The sequence below is a fragment of the Urocampus carinirostris genome, chromosome 11 (genome assembly GCF_059441175.1).
Source record: "Urocampus carinirostris isolate Australia breed hairy pipefish chromosome 11, RoL_Ucar_1.0, whole genome shotgun sequence".
NCBI classification, from domain to species: Eukaryota; Metazoa; Chordata; class Actinopteri; order Syngnathiformes; family Syngnathidae; genus Urocampus; species Urocampus carinirostris.
The window spans coordinates 33,104,197-33,130,567 of NC_142359.1; the positions used below are offsets into that span (position 1 = coordinate 33,104,197).

Consider the following 26,371-nt stretch of genomic DNA (forward strand, 5'->3'; position numbering starts at 1 on the left):
TTTCTGGACAAATTGGTGTGCGCTTGTAGTCTGGAAAATCCGGTACACGTCCCATCTCATCATACACCCTGCGATATATGAAAATCTACAAAGTTCACCACACAATTTTTACCATGGCTTTCCCAACCCCCTGCTAAAAATAAACCGAGAATAATTAGTTCCGGCCACACTGTTGCTGTTCATTTTAGGCATAAAGAACAGAAAAAAAGCCGCCACGCACGGCACAAATGGAATCTCTCAGTCCTCACTCTGAACAACCACTTTGGGGGTACTGGATCGTGGCCAAAACACTGCATTTCATTTTATGGAATGCTTCAGCTCCACAAACTGAAAAAATTAACTTTCTCTGCTGGCCCCTGCTCTCAGCAATAGTGAACCGGGGATAATGGCCACAACCATGCACTTCATTTTAGGCAGCAGAGAACAGCACGCCTCCTGAAAAAGGTGCCTTCTACCTACTCGCAGCAACATGAGACTGTGGGTAATGATTTGCGGCCCCAAGATTGCAGTTCCGTTGATGGTGGACAGAATGGCACAACACAGCTGCCAGGCCTGACAAAATGTGTTTCGCCGGCTCCTGCTCGCAGCAATATGCACTCAGGGACATGGGGTTTTAGAATATATAATAAACCCGCGATGCACTAAGGCTGCCAAGTTGCGAAGTACGAAGCATGAAGCATGAAGTAGCGAGGGATTACAGTACTTCAAACTGAACAGCAAAATCATGATATGAAAAGATGAAGCAAACGGCCACAATTCCCCAAAAAATTGCCAGATGTCAGAGGGAGCGATTATTTTTCCACTAATATCTAGTTTGCTCTTAGTTGTTTATTTATTTCCCTAAAATCAACCAAAATCTGTGCTGAGTGTTTCCCTAAAGTAGATGATAAACACCCTTAGTGTAATGACCAGATTACTGTTGCGTGGCTGAATTGCTACTAATGGGAGCTATTAGCATGAGGAGCCAGTTATAAAAACACTCTCCGTCGACTCAATAAAATGGGAAACACAGCTGCAGATGCAATGGACTGAAATAGTTGGAGTACTCACGTGTTTTGACAGATTGGCACTCTTGGAATCGACGTCGTACCTGTGAGGGAGATGGTGAAGAGTGAGAAGAAACGGCACAGAAAAAGCTGGAAAAAGTGCGCGGGCTATTCAGAAGAATTGGAGTCTCAAACGGAGCTCAATTGATGGCTCAGGATCAGCCATCAGTAAAAGTGGATTGCTATTTCTTGGGTAATAATTTGAGGGTCAATTTACAAGGCACTTCAGAACGGTGATACTGACGTGTAATCGGACTGGATCTGATAATCAAAAAAAAAAATAAAAATACATGGCAACATATTCAATTTGAAATTTTCCTGATGTGATGAAATAAATAATGATTTATTGGTTTAACACCCAAAGTTGGCTTGTTTTATTACTAACAAGCCATCCCCAAAATGTCTCTTTCTTTTTTAAACTGGGTTGTCTACAACAACTCCAAAATTTGGGTCATTTGTTTTAAAGCCCATGAATAGACTTTGTTATTAAAAACGTAAAATGTTGTATAACCCAACCCTAAAAAATTGTGTCATCTTTAAACCCTCCAAAAACATGGCGTCTGTTTATGACAAGACTCTGTTCTAAATGCTATACAATGTATTTAATTGTTTAGAATCATATAATGGCTCTTTAAGACGGAACACTTCTATTTGTTTTTCCAGGCTTTGATTCCCATTGTTTCCAACCGCAAAGTTCAGGATGAGGAAAAGTGAAACAAAAATTTATATATTTTTTTAAACACAAATTTAAGGGAATGCACGTTACACACAAATAAAAACGGTATAATTTGAAAAGCTGAACTGAGGCTACAATTGCTTCACCACATTTACTTTATATCAGTCACTGTACGTAAGACTTGGATGTTATGGCAACCCCAAAAAATGTCTGAACTACAAATTGAGCAATCATATAAACAGTTTGTAGATCATTTTGGGCAAATGCTATTTTAATTCCTTTGCAAGTAGCGACATAAATTTTACCATTGCAAGAAGGGAAGATCAAACCTAACGGGCAGCCAAGTGGGCCGCTGAAAACGCATCTGAGAGCTATTGAATCGATCCTAATAATCGGAAAAGATGGATGCTACAAATAACAATTATTTGCCATGGATGGCAGTCATTACCCTGACTGCTGAGATTATACTTTCAGCACTTATACTTTTCAGTGCAGCCAAAAACCTACAAAGGAGATTTTCAATAAACTGAGAAAAATATAACATATCTCAGCGGGTTTATCCTCTCGTCCCCTGGGCTCATGGATTACAATATAATTAGTCTGTGTATAATCAAATAAACCTGTCGAAATGCTCTCCTAATTCAATGAGCAATGCAATCGGAGCGGGTGGAAAGAAGAGTCTGCAGGGAAAGTTGGCGTAATTCATTTGCAAAAGTCCAAGTCTCTTGCAGAGAATGACTCATGCAAAAAAAGCAAATAAAAAAGTAAGACGTTACCATGGGGTTTTGTCTCTAAACATGGAAACTCTGCAATGAAAAATGAAATGGATGTAATAATTATAACAATGATCATATCCGCAAAAATAAAATAAATCTTTTCGAACGTTTCTTCGAATCGACACCGAGGGAAATAACGCAACACCAACTGAATAGGATCACAACTTGATTTAAGTGGTGTCCAACAACTGGGAGCATAATAATAAAATAGTGCTAACTTACAAATCAAATCGAAGGTTCTGCCGCTCTTCAAAAAAGTAGTCCAAAATAAATTTCCGCACAAAGTCTGGATTAAGTGTGTTGTCAATCACTTCTGTTCTCCCAAACTGTAAATTAAACAAAACAGAAAGGAAAAAAAGTAATTCATTAATCAAAACAAAATCAAGTGATCAAAAAAGAAAAACATTTTCTATAATTGATTTATTATAGAAATACTTTTGGTTCAAGAAATCTCCAATAATTCATCTCCTCCAAGAACTTGCTTACCTATCTTTCACGACACTTTTTAAAAAAATTGACATTCAACAGTAAACCACCACAAAAATTAGTTTTGAGGATTTTTCTTATAAAAAATGTATGCAAATGATAAGTCAAATACAGAAAATAACCTTCAAATAATATGATAATTGATAAATCGTTTGTTACACTGATAACTTTCCTGTACGAAAACTGGTAGTGAAACAAATAATTTCTTGACGTGATATTTGCATGATTTATTTTGACCTGAACAGCAAAGTCATTGCAATGAGTTATTGCTTTATTTGACGGACAGATGGAATATACCCACTTTTAATTGAGCTACTACAAGAATAGAAATTGAAATCAAGTATTTGAGAAATTTCAGGAAACGTTTTATTGTGAAGTGGCTGGAGGATCTTTCCTTTTTTTCATAATACACAAAACTGTTTTGTTTATTGTTTCAAATATTTCAGGTCATGATGTGTCTGTCAATGTACAAAATAGTACCTTCCATTCATAGCTTTATTTTTATTTATTTTTTAAAGTTGATTTTTAGCCAGAAAAGCATTTTTTTCAGGTTCATAGTCATGGTGACAAATCTGGAAACTCATCTTAAAAACCACCTCTCCTTTTTCCATAGTGTTTCACAGATGAATTTCTCAGGTTTGTCAAGTAAGCAACCAAAGTAAAAAGCAATTATTTTAACAGCCACAACATTTATATCTGGTGTAATTACTTGAGTGCATCTGTTCTTGTACATAAATGTGCATAATGCAAGATAACCACCCACCTCTCTCCATTCCTTGTTGCCCATGCCTTGAGTGTAGAGGACGCAAACTGTAAAACAAGAAGCGTATATTATCACGAAGAATCTCACAACATCAAAGTCTAATAGTGTACATTAATACACAGAAATAATTTGCCTCTTCAAACGGGGTTCATATTCTTTTTTCTTGGTATCCCAAAGTGTCCTGGAAGTAATTATCTAAAAAGCTAAAATAATGGAAATCTTTTTGATGTTATTTCAAAATAAGTACAGACGCTCCCCTACTTACGACCATTCGGCTTGCGTAAAACGGTAGATACGAACATTTGTTTCGGGATGTCGGAAGATATCCGGATGTTGCTGTAAGTTAGATTTTGTATTGAGTGCACCTTTTTACGAGTGCAGGACATTACTGTAGTGCTTCTTTCTACCACTAAAAGCGTGTGGTCGCGCTGTGAGAGGTCACCCAGCATCCACCCCGAAGAAAGAATACAGCTTCTACTTCCTAGTTCGTGTGTAAACATACAGTGCTACGTGTACCGAATCTCCAGCGCGCTCGGAACTTTCTGTTTTTATTGTTTAATATATACATTCAATATGGTTGGTGTTGAGTGTAAAGAAGAGGCTAGCTGTTTCTTTTGAAATGAAAGTGAAATAAGAAAGCTTGATGCGGTTAAGAAAACTTTTTTTCGGCCACTTTTTACAACAGCGGAGGCAGGACAAAGACGAGGAACCTTCCCGTGGTGTCCTGCGAAGGGCTCTCTCCCGGGGGAGCCTTACGAATCCAACTCAATCCACTCAGACTCGCTCTTTCTATCTTTCTTGGTCCTCTCTCCTTCTTTGTCTCTCCTTTTCTCTCTTCCCCCTTTTCACTCTTGTCTCTCATTTTCTCTATCCCTCTCTTTCCTACTCTCTCCCCACCTCTCTCACTCTCTTTTCCCCTTTTTTGCATTTTACTCTGTCTGTCTGTCTTTCTCTCTTTCTATCTGTCCCTCTCTTTCTCTCTTCTACTCTCCTCTCTCAGTTCTTCTTAGATAGATAGATAGATAGATAGATACTTTGTTCATCCCCGAAGGGAAATTCACATTTCCAGCAGCATCCCTGAGCTGAGAACAATCGAGAACAATCGAAAATAACACGGGAGCTGCTGGAGTGGCTGCCATTCGTGACGGCGCCGGAAGAAAAGATTCAATTTGAATCATGTACAAACAAACAAACAATTGAATCATGTACAAACAAACAAACAAACAAAATATTCATGTTTCAATAAGTGGAGTGTTAATAAAATGGGGGGAAAATAATTTCTGATACTGATATAACCAGGTAAAACTAATTTTAAGTTACCTGTCCAAATGAATGTTGGGGCGGGCGACTTTGAGCGCAACCCTGGCCCCCAGTCCAAATGCCAGTGGTGCTTTCAAACCATTCGCTGCGACCACACCCCAATCACCTGTACTACCTGCCCACGGGGCTTCCATAAATCATGCACCGGCCTGTCCGAACGTACTAAGGACTTCAGAGGCTTTGTATGCTTGGTTTGCTTGGGTCACACCCCGTCAGGCCTGGCGGCACAGGACAGTCGCGGCCCCCTCTCCTTCGGAGAACTACGGAGCCTCCCACGAGCGGGTCTAGCGCTACTAAGGATAACCTTAGGCGCCTTGAGTGTCTCAACAACAACAACAGCGGAGGACCTCTTGAAGCGCATCTTCCGAAAAATAACTCAACTCTATTCATCTTTATAGAGCATATTATTTTATAAAATGTTTATTTTTTAGTACAAAACAATACAGCTTACTTGTACAAGCCTTAAACATACTTATATAAACCTTAAACATACAACATATAGCACAGAAGCAACTTACGAACAAATTTAACTTACGAACGATCGTCCGGAACCTATTTCGTTCGTAAGTAGGGGAGTGTCTGTGTTAACATAAAAGTGAAAAATATTGACAGAGCAAAGTCATGTTCCAATCCGATGTTGGTCTTTTCCCGCTGGGTTTCTCTTCACGAACATCCCTCCCACTCGCCACCATTATGTTAATCATTGTCATCATCGTCCCCCCCAGTGAACATCACTGTCAGCATCATCACCTTGTCGTATTGCTACAAACGTGCTGACACATTTTGTCGCCATTGTGTCATATTTTATGCATCATGGTAGAAAAGCATGTGCTCTTACTTGGGTCCGATTTGGAGAAAGTGTCTCTGTCCAGCAGGTTCCTGTGAGGAAGGAAAACAGACGAACGATTCAGTTCTCTTATGCCAGTGAGTGGATTTTAACACATTGACTATTTATGCATTCTCCTCGCTGTTACGACCATTCACTGTTTACAACACCCTCGTGAAATTACGATACCTAAGCGTGAGGAATATTTTACCGCCCATGCTTTGCAAAATATTGTAATTGTGCTAAATGGCATTGATAATAACGTAGTGTACATTGTTTACAATAAGGTGAGACTACATTCCAGCATAAACATGGAATGAAATACTTTAAAGGAGAAAAATAAAATAGAAAAATAATATTATAGGCACTATTCAAAAAGTAGCGCTTGTTTACTGGCTGAACATGTACATGCATATTAAATGGAACATGGAAAATAGCGCCATGGCAAATTGCAGCAGTAAGAATCCATCAAATCTAAATTAATTTCTTAATCCTGATTTGACTATGTATTTGTATGTGACTTATAGGCTACGAAATGGCTGAACCGATTTTTGTGATAAGTAACGCAGTTGTACCTTGGATTTCAGCAAGTGGTTTTAGCTAGGTTTCGTGTCAAGACACCCCTGATAAATACCAACAAAATTGATAAATATCTGCTTTCCTGTGGTCTTCTTTTGTGGGGTCTCTGACACTCTCTGGCAGCCAAATTGGGTACTGCAGCCCCTGATCACCGACCACTGAGGAGCTGAATCCTATTTTCTATCTGAGTGGCAATTCCAGGCCATTTCGCTTGTCAAGAATAAATTACGAATATAGATTTCTCTGTAAAGAGCAGGGGTCTCCAATCTTTTTAAGGTGAGAGCTACGTTTTGTTATTAATTAGCGCGAATAGGCACCCATTTTGATTGTTATTCTAAAAATACAGTAACTATGTATCATGTTATTACTATATTATTACTATGCTTTTACCAGGTTGGTATTATACAAAATCATACATGGACTTGCTCCCTCATATCTTTCAGATTTAATTTCCCCCTAAGTTCCTGTCCGGAACCTTCGCTCTGAAAACGCTGTTCTACTAGTGATTCCAAGAGCCAAGAAGAGATCCGCAGGTTCGAGAGCGTTCTCCATCCAGGCAACAGTGCTGTGGAATGCTCTTTCCCCTGAGATTCGATCTGAAACCTCAGTGGAAATGTTTAAATAAAAGCTTAAAACACACTTCTACTCTATAGCATATGAATAACCTATACTTTATGTTGATAATATGTGTATCATTTGCCCTCATGTAGATTTTAGATGAGGGGATGGTGTCGTAATAGTCTATAATAATAGTTTGCAATAGTCTTTGATCTGTGCAGCCGTTTGAGACTCTTTGTGATTAAGGGCTATACAAATAAACATGACTTGACATGACCAGGTTCATTTTGGGGAATAGGGTTAGACAAAATAACATTTCACTAAAAATTCACAATGACCCTGGTGAGCGATTTTCAGAACAGGTTCATGGGCAACTCAGCTGTCCCTAAGGGACACCCAAGTGTCTGTGCGCACCACGTTGGAGACCTCTGGTATAAAGTAATCCTTCGTTTATCGCGGTGGACCCGTTGAAAAAATACCCCTGACATGCAAAACCGGTGAAGATGATACTTATATTTTTAAACTTACTAAACAATTAATACTTTATTATGCACTGACACAAAATAATAAACCCATTTTACAGGCTTAATCATTTGTTTCACAAATAAAAGTACTGTCAAAAAAAAAACAAGTCAAATAACTGATAGATAGATAGATAGATAGATAGATAGATAGATAGATAGATAGATACTTTATTCATCCCCGAAGGGAAATTCACATTTCCAGCAGCATCCCTGAGCTGAGAACAGTACAATAATAAAGCCAAAAGAATACAATATACAATTACCCAGTGTGACGTGCAAATGCCCACTGAAGCGTGTTATATAGAGTAACTAAATAGTGCTACACAGAATACATATTGCAGTAAGATTCGGTAATATCCAATGTAGGTGGTGTGGTTTAATGTGGGCCTTGACTCTGCCGGGTGGAGTTAAAGAGCCTCATAGCATGAGGAAGAAAAGATCTCTTCAGTCTGTCCGTAGTACAAGACAGTGACAGCAGTCTGTCGCTGAAACTGCTCTTCTGTCTGGAGATAATGCTGTGTAGTGGATGCGATGGATTGTCCATGATTGTACCATCAAATAATAATAAGAATGCAAAACAGGATGCACAATGCAAATCCGTGAAGTAGAAAAACCGTCATTGTAAGACATAATTGTAATTGTATATTTTCTGTGTTTGTGCTTTTTTAGACAGGTGATGGCTATGGGGAAGAAGCTTTCTCAGAACCTGTTAGTCTTTGTTTTTAAAGAATCTGTGGTGTCCGCCAGATGACAGCCGGTCAAAGAGGAGGTGGTCAGCGGAAGAAGAGCCCTTTATAGTGCTGCAGTAGCAAAAGCCAGCAATGATCTCCAGACTAGGCAGAGCAGCTGATGATTTTTCGGGCTGTGAGGAGGAGTCTGTAACGTTCTCCTGTCTACCTAGCATACGTTTTGATGTTTTATGCCATTACGCTCTCCACTGTGGCTCTATTGGACACCAGCAAATTTTATTTCAGGTTGTTTTTCTTGAGCACTCCCCGGAAATTGAACCACTCCTGGGCCATCCCTATTACAGCTCTGGTGATGACAGACCAGGAGGTCATCAGAGATGTGCACAGCGATGAGTACGATGAGATACAAATAAAGAATAAAGACAGACGTCTCAGTGATATGACAGACTGGTGAGAATAGAGCCAGAATCATTATTTATAATTTGAGATGAATGATGGCCATAGTGCTTCATTTACTGGAGATAGGCATAGAAAAAAAACTGGAGTGTGCGGCATAGAAAAAAAAACTGGAGTGTGCTGCAGAGTGGGGTCACCCGATAGTTAAAGAGGTTAAATCAGCTTTGATGAAAATGATTATCTGTATAAAAGATATTTCCGGTCCCTGCTTTGTTGTGTCCGTCAAGGCTTACTGAAAGAAGCCTTTTTCAAAGGAGTTTCAAAGCACTTTTTTCCTGTGAAGTAGATTAGGGACGTTGGAGTTAAAGATGGAACAACAACTCTGTTTATTGACAACGTATTGATAATCAAATCAATTGAGACACATTTTCCTCAACTTTACAGGGAGATTATCAGCAATTTTGTTATTTCAACTTCCAAGAGTGATTATTTGCTGATTTTTATTGTGCAGCATAGTTATTGGTTTCAATCAAAATAAGTATTTTGCTAGGATACGAGTGTAATGTCATAAATCACGCACTTATTATTTTTCCAAAAATCTGTGGGGTTGTTCAACCCATTTGTGTGAGTGTTATTTGAATTATTTATGATGTATAAAATACCGTTTTTATAGTGTGATTAAAAATTTTGAAAGGACATTTTGGCCTAAAACCAGCAATTTACTTTGAAAATTAAAATAATCTGTTTACCACAGTAACTTTGTTTGGCTTTGGAGCCAGAAAGTGACTTTTCAGGCGGGCCGGATCAGTAGAAATATTTAATCTACAAAATTTTTAGCTTTGTTTTTCAGTGTTATGCTTTATGTTTAGACAACTTAAGTAGTCTACCCAACCTATCAAATCCCAGGTGAAAAGGGATCTTTTCTAAGCATAACACATTTATTTACACACAATTGAAAAAATATTATGCTCATGCTAGGCACTGAATGCTTTAACTAGTTTTATGCAGTTTAAACCAACTCACTATCCTACTCAAACTCCAGCAGGAGCTATACAATTTTTACATTTTTGCCCGAATTGTCCTACTGGTTTGAAAATATTAAAAAAAGAAATACAAAATATATGTTTTAGCAGTGCATGGGCAACAATATTAGACATCAGATGAAACTACTAGGCAGGGCCTACTAAAGCTAAGTCAATTGAAGCCAAGTCACATTTCTTTGTATAGCCCTCAATCACAAAATGTCTCCAAAGACTGCACAGGTTACAATTATACTATCCCCTGATCTTAAACCAACATACGGGCAAGGAAAAACTCAAAAACCTTAGCATGAGGAAAATAAGAAACCTTGAGAAGGGGCCTAACAAGTGGTAATCTCCCTTCCAGGATGACCAGGGTGCTTTTTTTCAAAGTGGCGCTGCCACGAGCGGCTGCCTTTTCCAGCAGCTGCCCTGTTGTTTTATTGTCTGCTCCTATCTTTGGTGTTTTTTCTTCCCGTTTTGACAACTACACTATGATTCAGATTCAGATCTACTTTATTGTCATTCTAGTACACGTGTCTACAGAACGAAATGTCGATACATCTTACCCGCACAGTTTCCTTGAATGTACAGATATAAGTAAAAGTTGTATTGTATTATGGCTATGTTCTTAGCATGGGATAGGCAGCACTTCTGGCCAATGTCCTGAATGGAGGGAAGTGTAGTCCCAATTATTTTCTCTGCTGTCCTCGTTACCCTCCTCACACTACCCCAGTCGGTAGCGCTGCAGCCTCCACACCACACAGAGATACAGCTGGTCAGGATACTCTCTATGGTGCCCCTGTAGAATGCGATGAGGGAAGGTCGGGGCAGGTGGGCTCTCCTCATCCTCCGCAGGAAGTACAGGCGCTGCTGTGCCCTCTTAACCAGTGATGCAGTGTTCACGGACCAGGTGAGTTTGTTTGTAATGTGCACCCCTAGGAACTTGATACTGCTGACAACCTCCACAGCCTTGTTGTTGATGCAAAGTGGGGCATGGTTGGGCTGGTTTTTCCTAAATTCGACAATGATCTCTTTAGTTTTGTCAACATTCAGGACCAGGCTGTTGTCCCTGCACCAGCCCACCAACTGCTCCACCTCCTCTCTGTAGGCCAGGTCGTTGTCGTCCCTGATGAGGCCCACCACTGTTGTGTCGTCAGCATACTTCACGATGTGGTTTGTGGCGGACCTAGGGACGCAGTCGTGTGTCATCAAGGTGAACAGCAAGGGGCTCAGGACACAGCCTTGGGGGGAGCCCGTGCTGAGGTAGATGACATCTGAGATGTTCTGACCTATCCGCACTGATTGGGGTCTGTCACTGAGGAAGTCCAGCAGCCAGTTCCGCAGGGGGGTGTTGAAACCCAGGAGTCTCATTTTGTCTACCAGATGTTGTGGGATGATGGTGTTGAATGCTGAACTGAAGTCCAGGAACAGCATCCGCACATGGGTGTTCTTCTCCTCTAGGTGTGTCAGGCTCAGGTGAAGCGCAGAGGAGATGGCATCCCTGGTGGAGCGGTTTGTCCGGTAGGCAAACTGAAAGGGGTCGAATGAGGAGGGGAGACTGGAGGTGATGTGCTCTTTAACCAGTCTCTCAAAGCACTTCATTATGATAGGAGTCAGTGCAACGGGCCGGTAATCGTTGAATGATAAGATCTGGGGTTTCTTTGGCACTGGGATGATGTTGGCAATTTTGAAGCATGATGGTACTTTTGCTTGGTCTAGCGAGGTGTTGAAAATGTCTGTTAGTACACAAACCAGCTGATCGGCGCACTCCCTAAGTATCCGCCCCGGAATGTTGTCCGGGCCTGGAGCCTTCCTTGTGTTGACCCCTCTCAGGGTCTTTCTCACGTCAGTTGAGTCCAGGTGGAGTGCTCTTTCGTCCTGATTTGGAACCGCTTTCGCTGCAGGGGTGCCGTTTTGTGCCTCGAACCTTCCAAAGAATTTGTTGAGGTCATTCAGAAAGTCCATGCTAGTGTCCTGCACTGGGGCGGTGGTTGGCTTGTATTTGGTGATGGCCTGAATGCCTTTCCACATATCCCTGGTGTTGGTTGTACTGAGGAAACGTTCCTGGATTTTTTGACTGTGCGTTCGCTTAGCTAGTCTGATAGCACTGTTCAGGTTAGCCCTCGCTGATCTCAGCGCCTCCTTGTCACCAGATTTAAAGGCAAGGTTCCGTAGTTTTAGTTGTTTGCGTATCTCAGCAGACATCCAGGGCTTCTGATTGGCACGGGTGCATATAGTTTTGGTATTGCTGACGTCTTCTGCGCATTTACTGATGTAGGCTGACACAGAAATGGCGTACTCATCTATATTTATTTTGTTGTTGTAAGTGGCAGCCGATTTAAACATGTCCCAATCAGTGCAATCAAAGCAGTCCTGTAGTGCCTCCATTGCCCCCTCAGACCACACCCTCACCTGCTTCACTGTAGGTTTTTCTCTGGTCAGCAGGGGCTTGTATGCTGGTTAGCATAACAGAAAGGTGATCTGATGAGCCAAGGTAGGGGCGGGGGGCTGCTTTATATGCACCTTTGATGTTTGTGTAGGCCAGGTCTAATGTGTTCCTACCTCTTGTAGCAAAGTTTACATGCTGATGGAAATGCGGGAGAACTGTTTTCATATTGGCCTGGTTAAAGTCCCCCGCCGCAATAAAAATGCACTCGGTGTAAGCATGCTGCAGTTCACTCACAGTTCGGTAGAGAACGTCCATTGCCTCCTTCGTATTAGCGCTGGGGGGCACGTACACGGCAGTAATGATGGTCGCGCTAAACTCCCTCGGTAGGTAGAAGGGTCTGCAGATCACCGTCAAAAGTTCAATGTCTCGTGAGCAGTGATTCGAGATTATCTTCGCATTTCTACACCAGTTGTTGTTGGTATAAATGCATAGACCGCCACCCCTGCTCTTGCCGGTGAGCTCGCCGCTTCTATCAGCGCGGAAAGCAGTTAGCCCCACAATGCGAACAGCGTCATTCGGGATAGATGAGTTTAGCCATGTCTCCGTCAGAATTAAAGCACAACAGTTCGTCAACTCGCGGTTCGATGTGAATTCCACTTGTAAATGGTCCAGTTTGTTGTCCAGGGAGCGGACGTTGGATAGGAAAATGGAAGGTAGAGGCGTTTTGAAGGGTTTGGCCTTCATCCGAGCCGTTAGCCCGGCCCGACAACCTCGTTTCCTTCCCCGGTCACAGCGCTTCCGCTTGCCACTTTTACTCGCTGCTTTGTAGGCCGCTGTGTTCTGTTGACGTAGCACTCTGAGGCTAAGTAAACACTCCAGAGTGATCGTAGAAATTTGCGCTGGATTTCTGGATGTTCGCATATCCAGCAAAAAACTGCGATCGTATATTAATCTGCAGTTAGAGTTGTCTTTGTTCGCCCTCATAAACTGAGTCGAAGATTGGGGTTTTTGACCAGAATGTGAGAAACTGTCGGGAGCAGATGCAGCCGCAGCCATACAGGGCGCCGCCATTTTCTATGGACATGGGTTTTAACGCACAAGAAATGCGTTTATTCAAGGAATTCCAACTCCTTGCCCTGAAGATTTCTCGTGCCGGCGTGATGAAGGGGCCTATGGTGGAGGAAAAGCCGGAGCTAGCGAAGCGGCTAGCAGCGTTATAAGTCTTCGGTACCATCCGTAATCATGGTAAATGCGAACTCATGAGCAAATAAGATCATCGAGTGCTGGTGGAAAACATCGAAGCGCACAGGGAGCGCAGTTGCTGTGTTTTGCGGAAACGTGGCTCACGTTTAGCATTCCGGACGCTAACGTGTAGCCACCCGGAGCTACCCGGAGCAATCCGGCTTCAACGCCGCTAAACAGAGACACGAAAACCGGGGAGAATCGGAGAGGAGGCGGACTTGCTAACAAGAGGTGGTGTATCCCTGGATTTTCACAAAGAAAAGTTTTCCATCTGCCGCAGGGATGTCGAAATTTTGGACTGGCGTGACGTCATCCACTTCGCTACAAGCACCCCTAGGGCATCATGTTCATCTGTTAATAAACAACAGGGTAGTCTGCTGGAAGTGTGAATTTCCCTACGGGGATGAATAAAGTATCTATCTATCTATATATTTAGCAGTGGGTAACAATACAAAGAGTATACCCTTTACTGCCATCTATTGTCCAAGGAGAGCATTTGCTTGGCATTTGTTTAAAAAAAACTTTTGATTGAAATGACTTAGATAATCACTTTTTTTGACATGCTCAGAAATTTACAACAGGCCATATCTGTCCCGTGGGCCCTATATTTTACATGTCTGACTTAAATTAAAGTTCTGTTTAAATAGAACAAGCAAAAGAAAAAAAAATCAGCTATCAATTTTTTTGAATAATCTACAAAATAATCAAATGCGTTATAGTTGTGGGGAAACAAGTCAGTCTCCTAAGCTTTAGTTAGGAAGCAACTTAACATGCACACTATCCCCTGCAGATCAAATTTATGAACGAGTGGCTGGTGCACAAAGTGCATCACACATGGTGGCACTCCAAACGGGCTCCTGGGCTGCCCCTGTCAGTGCGTGTGTGTGTGTGTGTGTGTGTGTGTGTGTGTGTGTGAGCGTGTGTGTGTACAAGACACGTTTTCAGGATTTCCACCTCAGAGGATAACATAACGTGAATGATTCATAGCGCTCTCTCCCTCTTTCTGTTTTTCTCTCTCTTGCCTTGCCTGTTTTTTATCCCAAGGCATAGGGCAGAAAACTAAAAGCTGCCATCCGATTCAGACAGGTCTGCAGGGATTAAGGTGCACAACTATTCCAGGATTTTTTTATGTAGACCTCAAACAAGCTGTACACTAAGGTCATACGATGCTTACCTGGTACTTTAGGGAGTCTATTTCTCCCGTTGTTTTGGGGCAACAAACACCAACCTGATTCACAATCATGTTGAAATGTCAAATTATAAAATATTATGCATGAATACATGCCATTGCCCTTTTCAAGCACTCACTTATAAAGTCGACAAATAAAAAGCAAACCTACGCTTTGAAGATAAGCACGATGCCCTTTAATGAATAATTGTAGCAAAATTAAAAAAAAAAAAAATAGACCCAAAGTTGTGCTGATTAAATTATTCATATTATTCATATTGGGGTCCAACAGACAAGAGTTTATTATGGCTGATGCAGGTATTACTTTTTTATTTTTGTAGAAAACTACTCCAATCACCAACTATTCTGTTTATATAATGCGTAGGGGTAAAAGAAAAATTAAGTTTCTGTATTTTTAGTTTTATAGTAAACTCCATTAAGCAGACCGTCGTGTAAACAAAATTTAGCATTCAAGTGACTTTGATAATTCACGTAAGAAAAAAAAAGCATCCTTTTGGCCCGAAGTTTAAAGATAGATAGATAGATAGATAGATACTTTGTTCATCCCCGAAGGGAAATTCACATTTCCAGCAGCATCCCTGAGCTGAGAGTCATAAACTGTTAAAACTAGTAGCCGATTAATCGGTCGGGTGCCTTAAAACATATGAGAGGTTATTGTGAAAATAGTCCTATTTATGAAGAACAATTTTAAAATTGAAGGATATTACTTAATTTATTATTTAATTCAATGATCACAGATTAAGTGAAAGATGACACCAAAGAGGTTATCAGTCTTTTATGGTTGCTTTTTTGGGAAACAAAATTGTAAGATGCACCCTGGACTGGTTATACTATTTCACCTTTAGTCAATTAAACATATCTTATCCGTATTTGTCAAAATTCTGATATTGATTTTATCACGATTCTTTAAGATAAAAATGTATCTAACTTGCAATTTTCTGACCTTATATCTATAGCGACTGATTTCTGACCATTTTTCTTTAGAACGGTATTTAGTTTTGGACAGGGTTTAAATGGAATAAAATTTTTCCATCACATTTTACAGAGTTTAACATTAAGCATGTGTCCACAATGCTAGCTTTAGCAGTTAAACTCAGTAAAACTGGCATTAGCTGCTAAATTATTTCGCATTAACTGCAAACTTGATGCGAGTGGCAAGAGCAAAAGACAGCTAGCAAAGCGATGATTTCCGTTCGTTCAGATAGCGGCTGCGTTAGAGAAAATGTGCACTAAATCCTGGCCAGGGATTGCCAGAGCACATTAGACTAGGCCCCAGGAACAATCTGATGATCTTTCATTTTTGGAGATCATGATCTTGAGTTAGATTCTAATATCGTCATATTGACAACACCTGGCCTGTTGATACAAACGAGGTGGTTGTTGAGGGCTCAAAACACCTCACAGTCACTCAATAATAAAAAACAAACAAAAAAAAAAAACAATATTCAAATTCCGAATTCCAAACACCTGAACTCCAGTCTATATGTTTTCTATATCTTCAGGAATTTCCGTAACGGGTGTCTGGAAAGAGTCCAGGAAGATGGACTGAAAATTGGAAACACCCCAGGTTTCTGATGTATATTGACTGGTAACACACCTTTATGCAGAGCCATGTAACAGCAGCTGGACAGTTTCCATAGCAATTCACTGACAGTTGCCATTGATGTTGTGTCAGCCTACTTTCAGCAAAATCCATCCCCTTTAAATGCGTGAGAAACCGGGAAAGAAGAAGAGAACTTTCCGGATGATCGCAAATTACCCCTCCTGGTTTGCCAACATCAAAGTTGAGAGAGGGAAGGCCGAGCAGTAGCTCCATACAACCTGGACAACCCGAAGCTGCTGGTGCACTTTCACAAAGCCGCAGTGGAGAGCATACAGACAAATGGTATGGTATTTTGGATGCTTTGCAGCAGACAATAGAACCTGACAAAGAATCATCAACATAGCCCAGATGATCATCGGCTGTTCTCTGCCCAGTCTGGAGGACATTGCTAGCTCGCGCCATCACAGAACCCTAAAACATTATCAAGGACCCGATAATCCCAGCCACAACCTCTTTGACCTGATGTACCCTGGCTAAATAACTTTATGTGTCTTGTTTATGGCTCGAACAGTTCAAATCCTTTTTACTGTTATCCACTATTGAATAAACAGATGCTTTTACAGTCAAACAGTGTGATATGCTGGGTGCATGGCAGCAGACGAAAGAACCTTACAGGGAGTCAGCAACACACCCCAATAAATAATCTGCTGCTCAATGCCCAGTCTGGAAGAGAGGGGTCTCCAACATGGTGTCCGCAGGAACCTTAGCTGATCTGCTTTCTTCTGGCACACCTAATAAGTCCCTTTTCACAAGGAGTAACAATTTCAGAGCCCATTTCTTCTTCAGAACCATGACTATCCTAATCAATCACACACAGCTGATAAAAAGGGATGCTTTCACATGCACTTACAACTTAGGTCTACAACCACTACCATTTAAATATTACCCATCTATCCTAATTTGTTTTTTGTTAATGTTTTTTTCTCTTTAAAGTCTTTCATTACATGTTCATCCCGAGTGCCATGTATAATCTCATTGCGAACAATGCACACTATGTTGTTATCAATAAAAATAAAGAAACATTTTTTTTTTTTTGGGGTGTTTTGGTCTTTTGTGCTCTTGCTGGTACCCTTTGCTCTTTTTACTGCATCCTTTCCTCTCATGCTCCTCTCTCAACCCGCTATGAAAAAGGGATTTTCTCAAAGTCAGCCTCAGGCTCTCATTGGTTCCATCCTCCTTTCCTATTTCTTCAAACCTCCTGCACAGTTCTGCCTCTAGTTTGTTCTGTTGGTCGTGGATTTGACCGTGACCTGAAAATGAAGGTAGTGGAGAGAGTGAGCTAAATACACCAGCTCACACTCTGCAGAAGTGTACACGGTCTACTGCTTATTTAGTTCAACTTTCATGCTCACCTTGTGCACAACTGTGGACAAGTACTAAGGTGTGATATAATTAGAGGTGTAAAATTTAATTGATTAAATTACATAATTGATTATGAAATGACTTGCCATTGTAATCTTTTCATCGGTGAAATGATTATTGGGACATTGGTTTGTTGAGAAAGTGTTCGTGGGCCATTAGAAAGAGCCAAAGAGCCGCAAGGCCGAATGGAGCTTCAGAGCCGCTTGTACACGAAGGCAGATTTAGTTGGCATTTATTGGTGGTGCCTTGACACGAAAACTAGCTAAAAACACTTGTCGAGGTCGAAAGACCAACTGTTTACATTTTCACAAAAATCGATTCCGCTGTTTCTGAACCTATAAGCCACATATAAACACATACATGCATGGCAATCAGGATTTGATACAGGCATTTGAAATGTAACTTTATTATTATCCTATTTATTGTAATGGAGATTGACTGTGTATCAAAATAAAATAGCATAGGTTTCTGTTTAATCAAAATGGTACATCTTTGTCATTATTTTAGTCCAATTCAGGTAACCTGGTAAATTGCCTATAAACCCCTTTTATTTTAACGATCGCCAGGCTATTGAAATTCTTGGCCAAAATATTGCTACAGAAAAGTGGATGTCTCTGTTCGATCAACCTCATTTCACTTTTACATTTTATTTTTTTGTTTATTTTGTTTGACTTGGTTAGGTAGTCAAGAGATCTTATACGTCTTGACTGTTTGATAATATTTGATTTTCCAATGGACAAAAGTAATATAACCACCTGAAGAATTTTAGACTATTTGACCATTTTGTTTAATATGTATAAATCATCAGCAAATTGTTGTTGTTTGGTCTTTTTCAAAATTTAATAAATGCCCTTTTTAGGTCTATAACTATAAGTGATGACTTATAGTTAACTGTATCTTTCTTCAAACTTTTATAATTGACTAGGCACCTTTTTCAGAGGTTGGACTTTAACAATATCAGACCAAGTGTTAATGGCATAGTTTTCTTAATTAAGCCAGATTCCTTTCATTTTACCTGCTCTATTAAACCCACAATTAACATCTGAGAGCAAATGCCAACTCCAAATGCCAATGTTCATAAGATGGCTAATGATATGCCGCATGCTACCTTTGTCTTGCACTTCATTCGACAAAGCTGCTCATTTTTTATTTCATACGAGAAGGAAGGAAGGAGATGGAGAACAACATCGGAGCACTACTACTAAGAGATTGCTCAGAAGGTTGTATGTCCTCTGATTCCAAATGCTTGTAAGCCGCTAACCAGGCTTGGCTAATGTTTACATGTTTTCACGACAGAACTAACTTACAACAGTTGAGCCACTTTGATTCATAAAGAAATACTCCGTGTTATATGTCGAAGTGTCCTTGGGCAAGACACTGAATCCCTAATGCCCCCGATAGCAGGTAGTTGCCTTGCATGGCTGACGCTACTATCGGTTAGTTAGTGTGTAAAAGGGGAAAGTGTGAAGCACATTGTAAAGCACTTTGGGAGGTCTTCATTGACTTGAAAATCGCTATATAAAAGCAGACCATTTACATTTACTTTCTGTGTGGCGTTCAGTAGGTTTGTCCTAGTCTGTTGGCAAGCACAAAGCCACGCACAAGTTTAATTCAATATTATTTTTTTGAACAAGCAAGTTCAACTCGTTTGTTGCATTAGACTGCGCACCATCATAATTAAGTACCTCTACGTCAGTTTTCTTGTCACTATTCACTTTTCTGTCAATTATCAGATAAAATGCAACAAAATATATACCTAAAATGGGAAGAGCAAAATTGTACAGTGTAGTGCAGTAACTAAAATCTATTCATTTTTCATCACAACCAACCACTTACAGTCGTATGCAAAAGTTTGGGCACCCCTGATCATTTTCAAGATTTTCCTTTCTACATTATTGGTTGTTCGGATCAGCAATTTCAGTTGAATAGATCATACAGCAAACAAACACAGTGATATCTGATAAGTGAAATGAAGTTCATAGGATTTACAGAAAATGTGCAATAATTGCCTAAACAAAAGTAGGCAGTTGCATACATTTGGGTACCCCAACAAAAAAATGACATCAATATTTAGTAGATCCTCTTTTTGCAGAAATAACAGCCTCTATAGGCTTCTTATAGCTTCCAATGAGGGCGTGGATTCTGGTTGAAGGTATTTTTGACCATTCTTCTTTACAAAACATTTTCACTTCAGTCAGGTTTGATGGTTTCCGAGCATGGACAGCCAGCTTTAAATCACACCACAGATGTTTTAAATAATATTCAGGTCTGGGGACTGAGATGGCCGTCCCAGAACATTGTACTTGTTCCTCTGCATGAATGCCTTAGTAGAATTTGAGCAGTGTTTGGGGTCGTTGTCTTGTTGAAGTATACAGCCACGGCGCAACTTCGGCTTTGTCACTGATTCAAGAACATTGTTTTCACAAGAAGATGCTGATACTGACTGGAAAGCATGAGACTTTCAACTTTTTAACAAGATTGCCAGTATCTGCACTGGCCACACAGCCCCACAGCATGATGGAACCACCACAACATTTTACTGTGGGTAGCAAGTGTTTGTCTTGGAATGCTGTGTTCTTCCGCCATGCAAACCGCCCCTTGTTATGTTCAAATAACTCCATTTTAGTTTCATCTGTGCACAACACCTCATTCCAAAATGAAGCTGGTATATCCAAATATGCTTTAGCATACCCCAAGCGACTCCGTTTGTGGCATGTGCGCAGAAAAGTCTTCTGCCGCGTTACTCTCCCATACAGCATCTCCTTGTGCAAAGTGCGCTGAATAGTTGAACGATGCGCAGTGACACCATCTGCTGATCATGTTGTAGGTCTTCCAACCTGGTCTCTGTGTTGGGTTTGACTGTTCTCACCATCCTTTGTCTCTGCTTAACTGAGATTTTTCTTGGCCTGCCACTTGGCCTTTCTTATTTAGAACTTTGCCTGTGGGCTTCCATTTCCCCACTATGTTCCTCACAGTGGAAACTGACAGGTGAAATCTCTGAGCTAGCTTTTTGTATCCTTCCCCTAAACCATGATGATGAACAATCTTTGTTTTTAGGCCATTTGACAGTTGTTCTGAGGCTCCCATGTTGCCACTCTTCAGAGAAGATGCAAAGAGAACAACTTGCAACTGGCCGCCCTTAATACCTTTCCTCATGATTGGCTTCATCTGTGTATGTAAGGTTAAGGGTCAATGAGCTTATCAAACACATTTTGTGTTCCAATTATTAGTGCTAAAGGTATTCAAATTAATAACACAACAAGGGTGCCCAAATTTACGCACCTGCCTAATTTTGTTTAAGTAATTATTGCACACTTTCTGAAAATCCTATGAACTTCATTTCACTTCTCAGATATCACTGTATTTGTCTGCTATTTGATACCTTGAACTGAAATTGCTGATCTGAACATCCAATGATTTATAAAGGAAAATTTTGAAAATGATCAGGGGTTCCAAAACTTTTGCATACAACTGTACCTCAAAGTAGAGTTGTGAGAATATAATAAATTAAACACTTCAAACTAGCTTCTAGTAATATGGCTGTCAGTTATTCGTCATTTTATATTGTACATTTAGTCGTCAAAAATAAGTACGGTGATACGTCAGTAATCGAAAAAAAATTGGTGTTCAACCAAAGATTAACAGTAACTTTTGCTATTGTGTTCAAACTAAAAACCGGAACTTTAACCCAGTCAGGGCCAGCTTGTGGCTGACTGAAATGAGGCCATATTGGCTACTGTCGCTGTGTCAGGTAGCGTAGTTTTACTAATTTTGCTATAAGGGTAGGAAAAGGGGAAAACAGTGAGAAAAACAATTGAGTAGAAGGAGGAAATGATTGTGAAATACAAGAATGGTGTACAAATATTTGTCTTTGAACCGCTGCAATGGTAGAATAAAGGCTTTAAAATTGTGTAATACTTTATTATATACACATATAATTACAACTAATATTTTGGGTATTTATTTTTGTTTATCTACACGTTTTGTCAATATTTTGGAATGCGTAGGAATGTATTAAAATTACTAAGTATGGGAAAAAAAATTTTTGGTACGTAAACATTTAGGGGTTGAAATACAAATCCCGAACAGAGAATGGTCAAGTACCGAGGTATCACTGTATTTGTTAATTTATGTGGTTCAATTTGTTTTTGGGCAACTTTTGACAAGATGTGAAAATAGGTCGGTGGTTAAATAGGTGAGAAGGTGTGGTGGAGATATGTACACTGTACAACCAAACAAAATATCGATATGTTTATTATCTTTGCTGAATTTAGACTTAAGGGGCTTGTATGAAAGCAGGTTACATTTTGCCTAGCTGGGTTACCTTGGTGAATTATTCTTTAAAGCTAGCTTGCTCCTGAACAGGATAACAATTAGGTTAAGATTATCCCCAGATAAACATCTGGCACCTCTACGGTCTTGTGTCTCAAAACATTTCCACTTGGATCTACGCAATTCAAGTTATTACCCAACAGTATGATTTTGTGCAGCTGTACATTACCATCAACCTTCTTGTTGCACATAGCAACAAAGCAGAAATATTCTTGGAGACGGCGTGCGAGAAAAAACCCAACTGGGCATGCTCCGATCCTCACAACAGGTCGCCAAGCACCCAGCCGTGAGAATCTGGCCTTTTTCATACCAATTTACCCTTCACCGCTTATTTTCTTTTCTGCCTTGTATTTCTCATTGATCAATCCCATTTGATGAGCAACTAAATGGCCAACACACACACGTACACAGACAGCAAGGGAGCATCAGCAGCTTGTATTTTCTCCCTGCTTCTCCAAGACGGCTGCCCTAATTCTTCCTGACAAGGGTTGGGAGAGGCAAGAGAACATCTCAGCGCGCTCACGTGTTCGGGGAAACTACACATCCGTCATGTACGACGCACATCTGCGCCGGTGGCATTTCACCTTAATTGGCTTTGTCACGCCGCTTTCCGTGCAGTTTAGTCCGACTGGCCTCCATCAGCGCATGTCATGCCCCCGAATGGTGTCAGCTGCTCCCCATTCGGGGAAGCGTTTCAAATACTGGCTAAATTGATGATGACGCCCTGATGATTTGGTGTGTAATTCCACTTTATGGAATTTTGCATGTGCAGGTGCTCTGCATGCGTTTCATATCCTCAAAGCGTGACTCCATTTATTTTCTTCCCCAAGCCTCTTAGGAAACACCACAAGGCACAAGTGTTGTAGTTTGTATTTAGTATGAGTATGGAAGCCCAAGAGGGCAAAAATGTAATAAATAAAAAAGAAAACATTGCCAAATAACAGGCTGTTGTGTAATACGGGTATTCATTATTCTGAAATATGTAACGTACTTTCCAGACTACAAGGTGCACCCATAATCATTGTATAGGCCGGATTGGAAATGTGCTACCAATATTGTGCAATAAATGATCAGTCGATAAATTATTACGATTACATAACAATGGTGTCAACCAGGAATCAAACCTCAATTGCTGCAAGGAGAGGGCCAGATCGTATCCACTACAAAACTACAAATACAGAAAACCCATCACATTATTTTAGTCACAATACCAGATATGTTAGATATGTTAAAATCAGTAAAACATTTTGTTCACATTTCTCTCAGCTCAAACTAAGCATTGTAAGAGACTTATTGAATATTTGTGGCCATGTGTTTATGTATATCTTTCAGGATGATCGAATTACTTCCAACAACGCTTTTCTCTTCATTCAGTTCAGATTGACCAAATTACTTCCTATAATGCCTTTATCTTCATTCAGTTTGGCACTACCATTTTTTCCCACGATCTCTTTCTCTTCATTCAGTTCAAAATCTTGTGAGCTTTGTAGCCATTTTGCGTGTCGCCAATATAATACTGTTTTTATGTGGTCCCAAACATTTTCTCTACCACGAACCAGTTTAATGTCTGACAATTTTCTCCTGGCCCGGCCGAATAACACCAACAATTTGGTAATGTAACTAAACATCGTGTGAAGATGAGATAAAACCTAATGTATTTTCATGTGTCGTCTGTATCCCTAGTTATCTAGGGTTAGGATCCAGCGTGCTCCCCGTCGCACTCCGAGTTTGATTCCCGTTGCATCCACGGTTATGCAATTGTGATCAGTGATTTATTCAGACTGAATAATATATGCACAAATACGGTACTTTTATTTTTTGTGCAACCCTTAACCTTACTGTAGTTTTAATTCTCAGCTCCTTAAAGTTCAGAGCACTTCATATTTGAAAAGATGAAAATGAAGACTTTAGAGCAATGGTTCCCAAACTTTTGTAGGCTGGCGCCCCCAGCATGTGCTACTAAAGCATGTTCATCAGTGCAAGAAATGTATTCAAGTATTAATTCAAACCCACCATTCCTGCCAACGTACAAACTTCTGAATCTGACTTCGGACTGACGCCCTCTCACCGCCCCTTTCTTCCTCACCGCCCACCCAGAGAGTGTGAAACGCTTTCCCTGGACAGTTTTTATCCAATAAGGAAGTAGTAGGAAGAACTTTATTAGGCTGACTTCCTTTGCTTTCTCTACTGAATTTAAACAAGGCAGTGAAGTTTGACATCTCAGTGTCAAACGGTCAGAATTAGTGTTTTCTATCAAGGCGAATAGCTCTGGAGACAGCTGCTAAATCCTTTGTGAGAAAGAGGGCTGTCCTACTGATTTTCTGTCATTAAACATAGTTGCGATTTCATACAATGTCTATCTATCATATGGGAGTCAATCTACACCCATGAAAATAAAATGCCACCACGGCACGATAGTATGAACTGCTGCTTCTGAAATGCCATTGACAGTATAACTGACAGCATGAGCTTGTCTGGTGCTTTTTAATGGAGCCTGTTTGTGTGGAAGCTTTATGTTTTTCAATGTTAAAACATTGGTGAAATTATACGTTTATTGGGACGATTTTTAATATCTTAAAGGTCGAAAGTATTCCGAATTAGGCCCACTAACAAGCTAACACCACTTGCTTGTTCCACTAACTGCAGGCAAAGAAACATCAGCGTAATTACAATAATTAAATCTTTAATTGGAGTTTGAACTTTATTTAAGGATTAAGTTTGGTTACAATTGTTTTAGATTGAAAAATTATTCTAAACTGAGTCCGTCAATCTAAATGCTGTGAATAATTTCAAAATAAAAATGTTTTGTAGTGTTATCTTCACACCCACACCCGCCCAGAGACTGGGAGGTTGTGGTTCAAGCCTCGGCCGAGTCATACCTAAGACTTAAACATTGGTACCCGTTGCCTTCCTGCTTGGCGTTCAGCATTAGGGGTTGGAATTGGGGGGTTTGGTCACCTAATGACTCCCAACACCTCAGTTGGGTTGAGCGAGGGGGCTGGGAATCCCCTCCTCTGAATCAATCTCCTAAAAAGAGTCAGAAATGAATGTAGCCACCTCCCACTAGGGGGATATGGCTGTGGTGTATATATATATAATCTTCACATCAAACTTGTCACCATATATCACACTATCACGGTGATATTTTTCCTTTAACGCGTATGCCCATTTTATAATCATGGACTATAAAACACTAAAGTGCATTTGAATTTTACTCAATTGCACAGCCCTACCAAATTTGATTCAGAAGTAACTGTAACCAAGTTGAAATAATTAGTGGAATTCAAAAATAGAGTGAAACCATTATTAAAACCTGCATATTTTTTCTGCAAAATGATAAGTGAATGTTCAAACATGTAAATATTTAGTTGAGGTAATTTTGGTTTCCTTTTTTCATATTGTATTTAAAGGGAGCTGAACAGAATTTGAAACTTTTTTATCCTCTGCCGCCATCTTAAAGTCATGATTGCAGACTTAGTCAGCTTGTCATGATGTGCGTGCAAGTACATGCATTTTGTTCACTTGCTCAAATAAACTCTTCAATTTTTATCTTTTTGGGGTTTGGGTGGGCGTTTGAACTTAACTAGAAGCAGGCCTCTTTTTACTTTCACCATTTTGATACTACACTAAAAAAGGAAAAAACTGCGGGGCGAGCATGAAGTGACTCTACAGCACTTCCACCAACCGACATTCCTCGAACTAAATGTGTCCCTTCCCAAACAGCTCTGATAAAAAGATAATAACAGATGAGGAATTGAAAAAAAAGCATAAGAACTCTTTCAACTAGTTTGGGCATTTTTACCACATGCTTACTTTATAGAGAAAATATTTAACTCTCAACTTTTTAAAGACACTTGTAAAGATGCTGGCCACCTTTAAATATCAAAGCCTGTAATTTTTAATTAGATTTGTCTTTATTGTGATTGATAACAACTTAGTGAACATTATTTACTACAAAATTAGACTTGATGCGCCAGGTTAAACATGTCATAAAAGACTTAGGAGGGAAAAATAAGACAAAAAAGAATGTCAGGATAAATAGGCAAACATTTACAATGCAGTGGTTGTAGACTGGCTTAAGTTGTAAGTGCAATAATACAATGAAAAATAGTGCAATGACATTTTACCTGGATATCTTCCAATTCAATTCAATTACTTTGATGTAAAATGCTGTTGCTGTCTGTGTGTGTGTGTTTTTGGTACCAAAAACAAAAAAACAAAAGCGTCATGTTGTTTTGTCATTTACGATGTTTTTTCGATTTTACTACAAGTGCGGTGTTATTCTAAAAGGTGCTCCACGAATTAATGGTATGAAACACGTCTCCATGTTGTAATTTAAACTCTGACACATACACAAAGACTCACACAAACCAGTCGAGAAAAAGAGCAATACAAGGGGAAGGGGTCGATTGTAATTTCCTCACAGCGCATGAATCTTTACACCCTTGAGTCTGAAAGGAAAAACCTGATTACACAACGTAATTTGGGCCTGTGAGACACAAACAAACTCACAGGAACACACCGGTCCCCGCAAAAGATTAAACACAGGCGAGAGAGCGAGTCAAAAATTCAAGAGAGATTCACGGCGGTCTC

At 40.1% G+C, this 26,371-nt stretch overlaps 1 protein-coding gene across 3 annotated transcripts in view; it reads right to left on the bottom strand.

The window, feature by feature from the left end:
• The window catches only part of LOC148357119 (copine-8), a 115,765-nt gene that overhangs the window by 77,988 nt on the left and 11,406 nt on the right, over positions 1-26,371 (bottom strand). For 2 of the 3 annotated variants that reach the window (XM_088348500.1, XM_088348499.1), the window contains exons 2-5: positions 5,906-5,946; positions 3,748-3,794; positions 2,721-2,824; positions 1,051-1,090 (exon numbers count right to left, since the gene is read on the bottom strand). In XM_088348500.1, the coding sequence (XP_088204626.1) occupies positions 1,051-1,090; positions 2,721-2,824; positions 3,748-3,794; positions 5,906-5,946 (232 nt within the window). Of the gene's footprint in view, positions 1-1,050; positions 1,091-2,720; positions 2,825-3,747; positions 3,795-3,880; positions 3,951-5,905; positions 5,947-26,371 lie in introns of all 3 variants that reach the window. The other variant, XM_088348501.1, reaches the window with a different exon arrangement.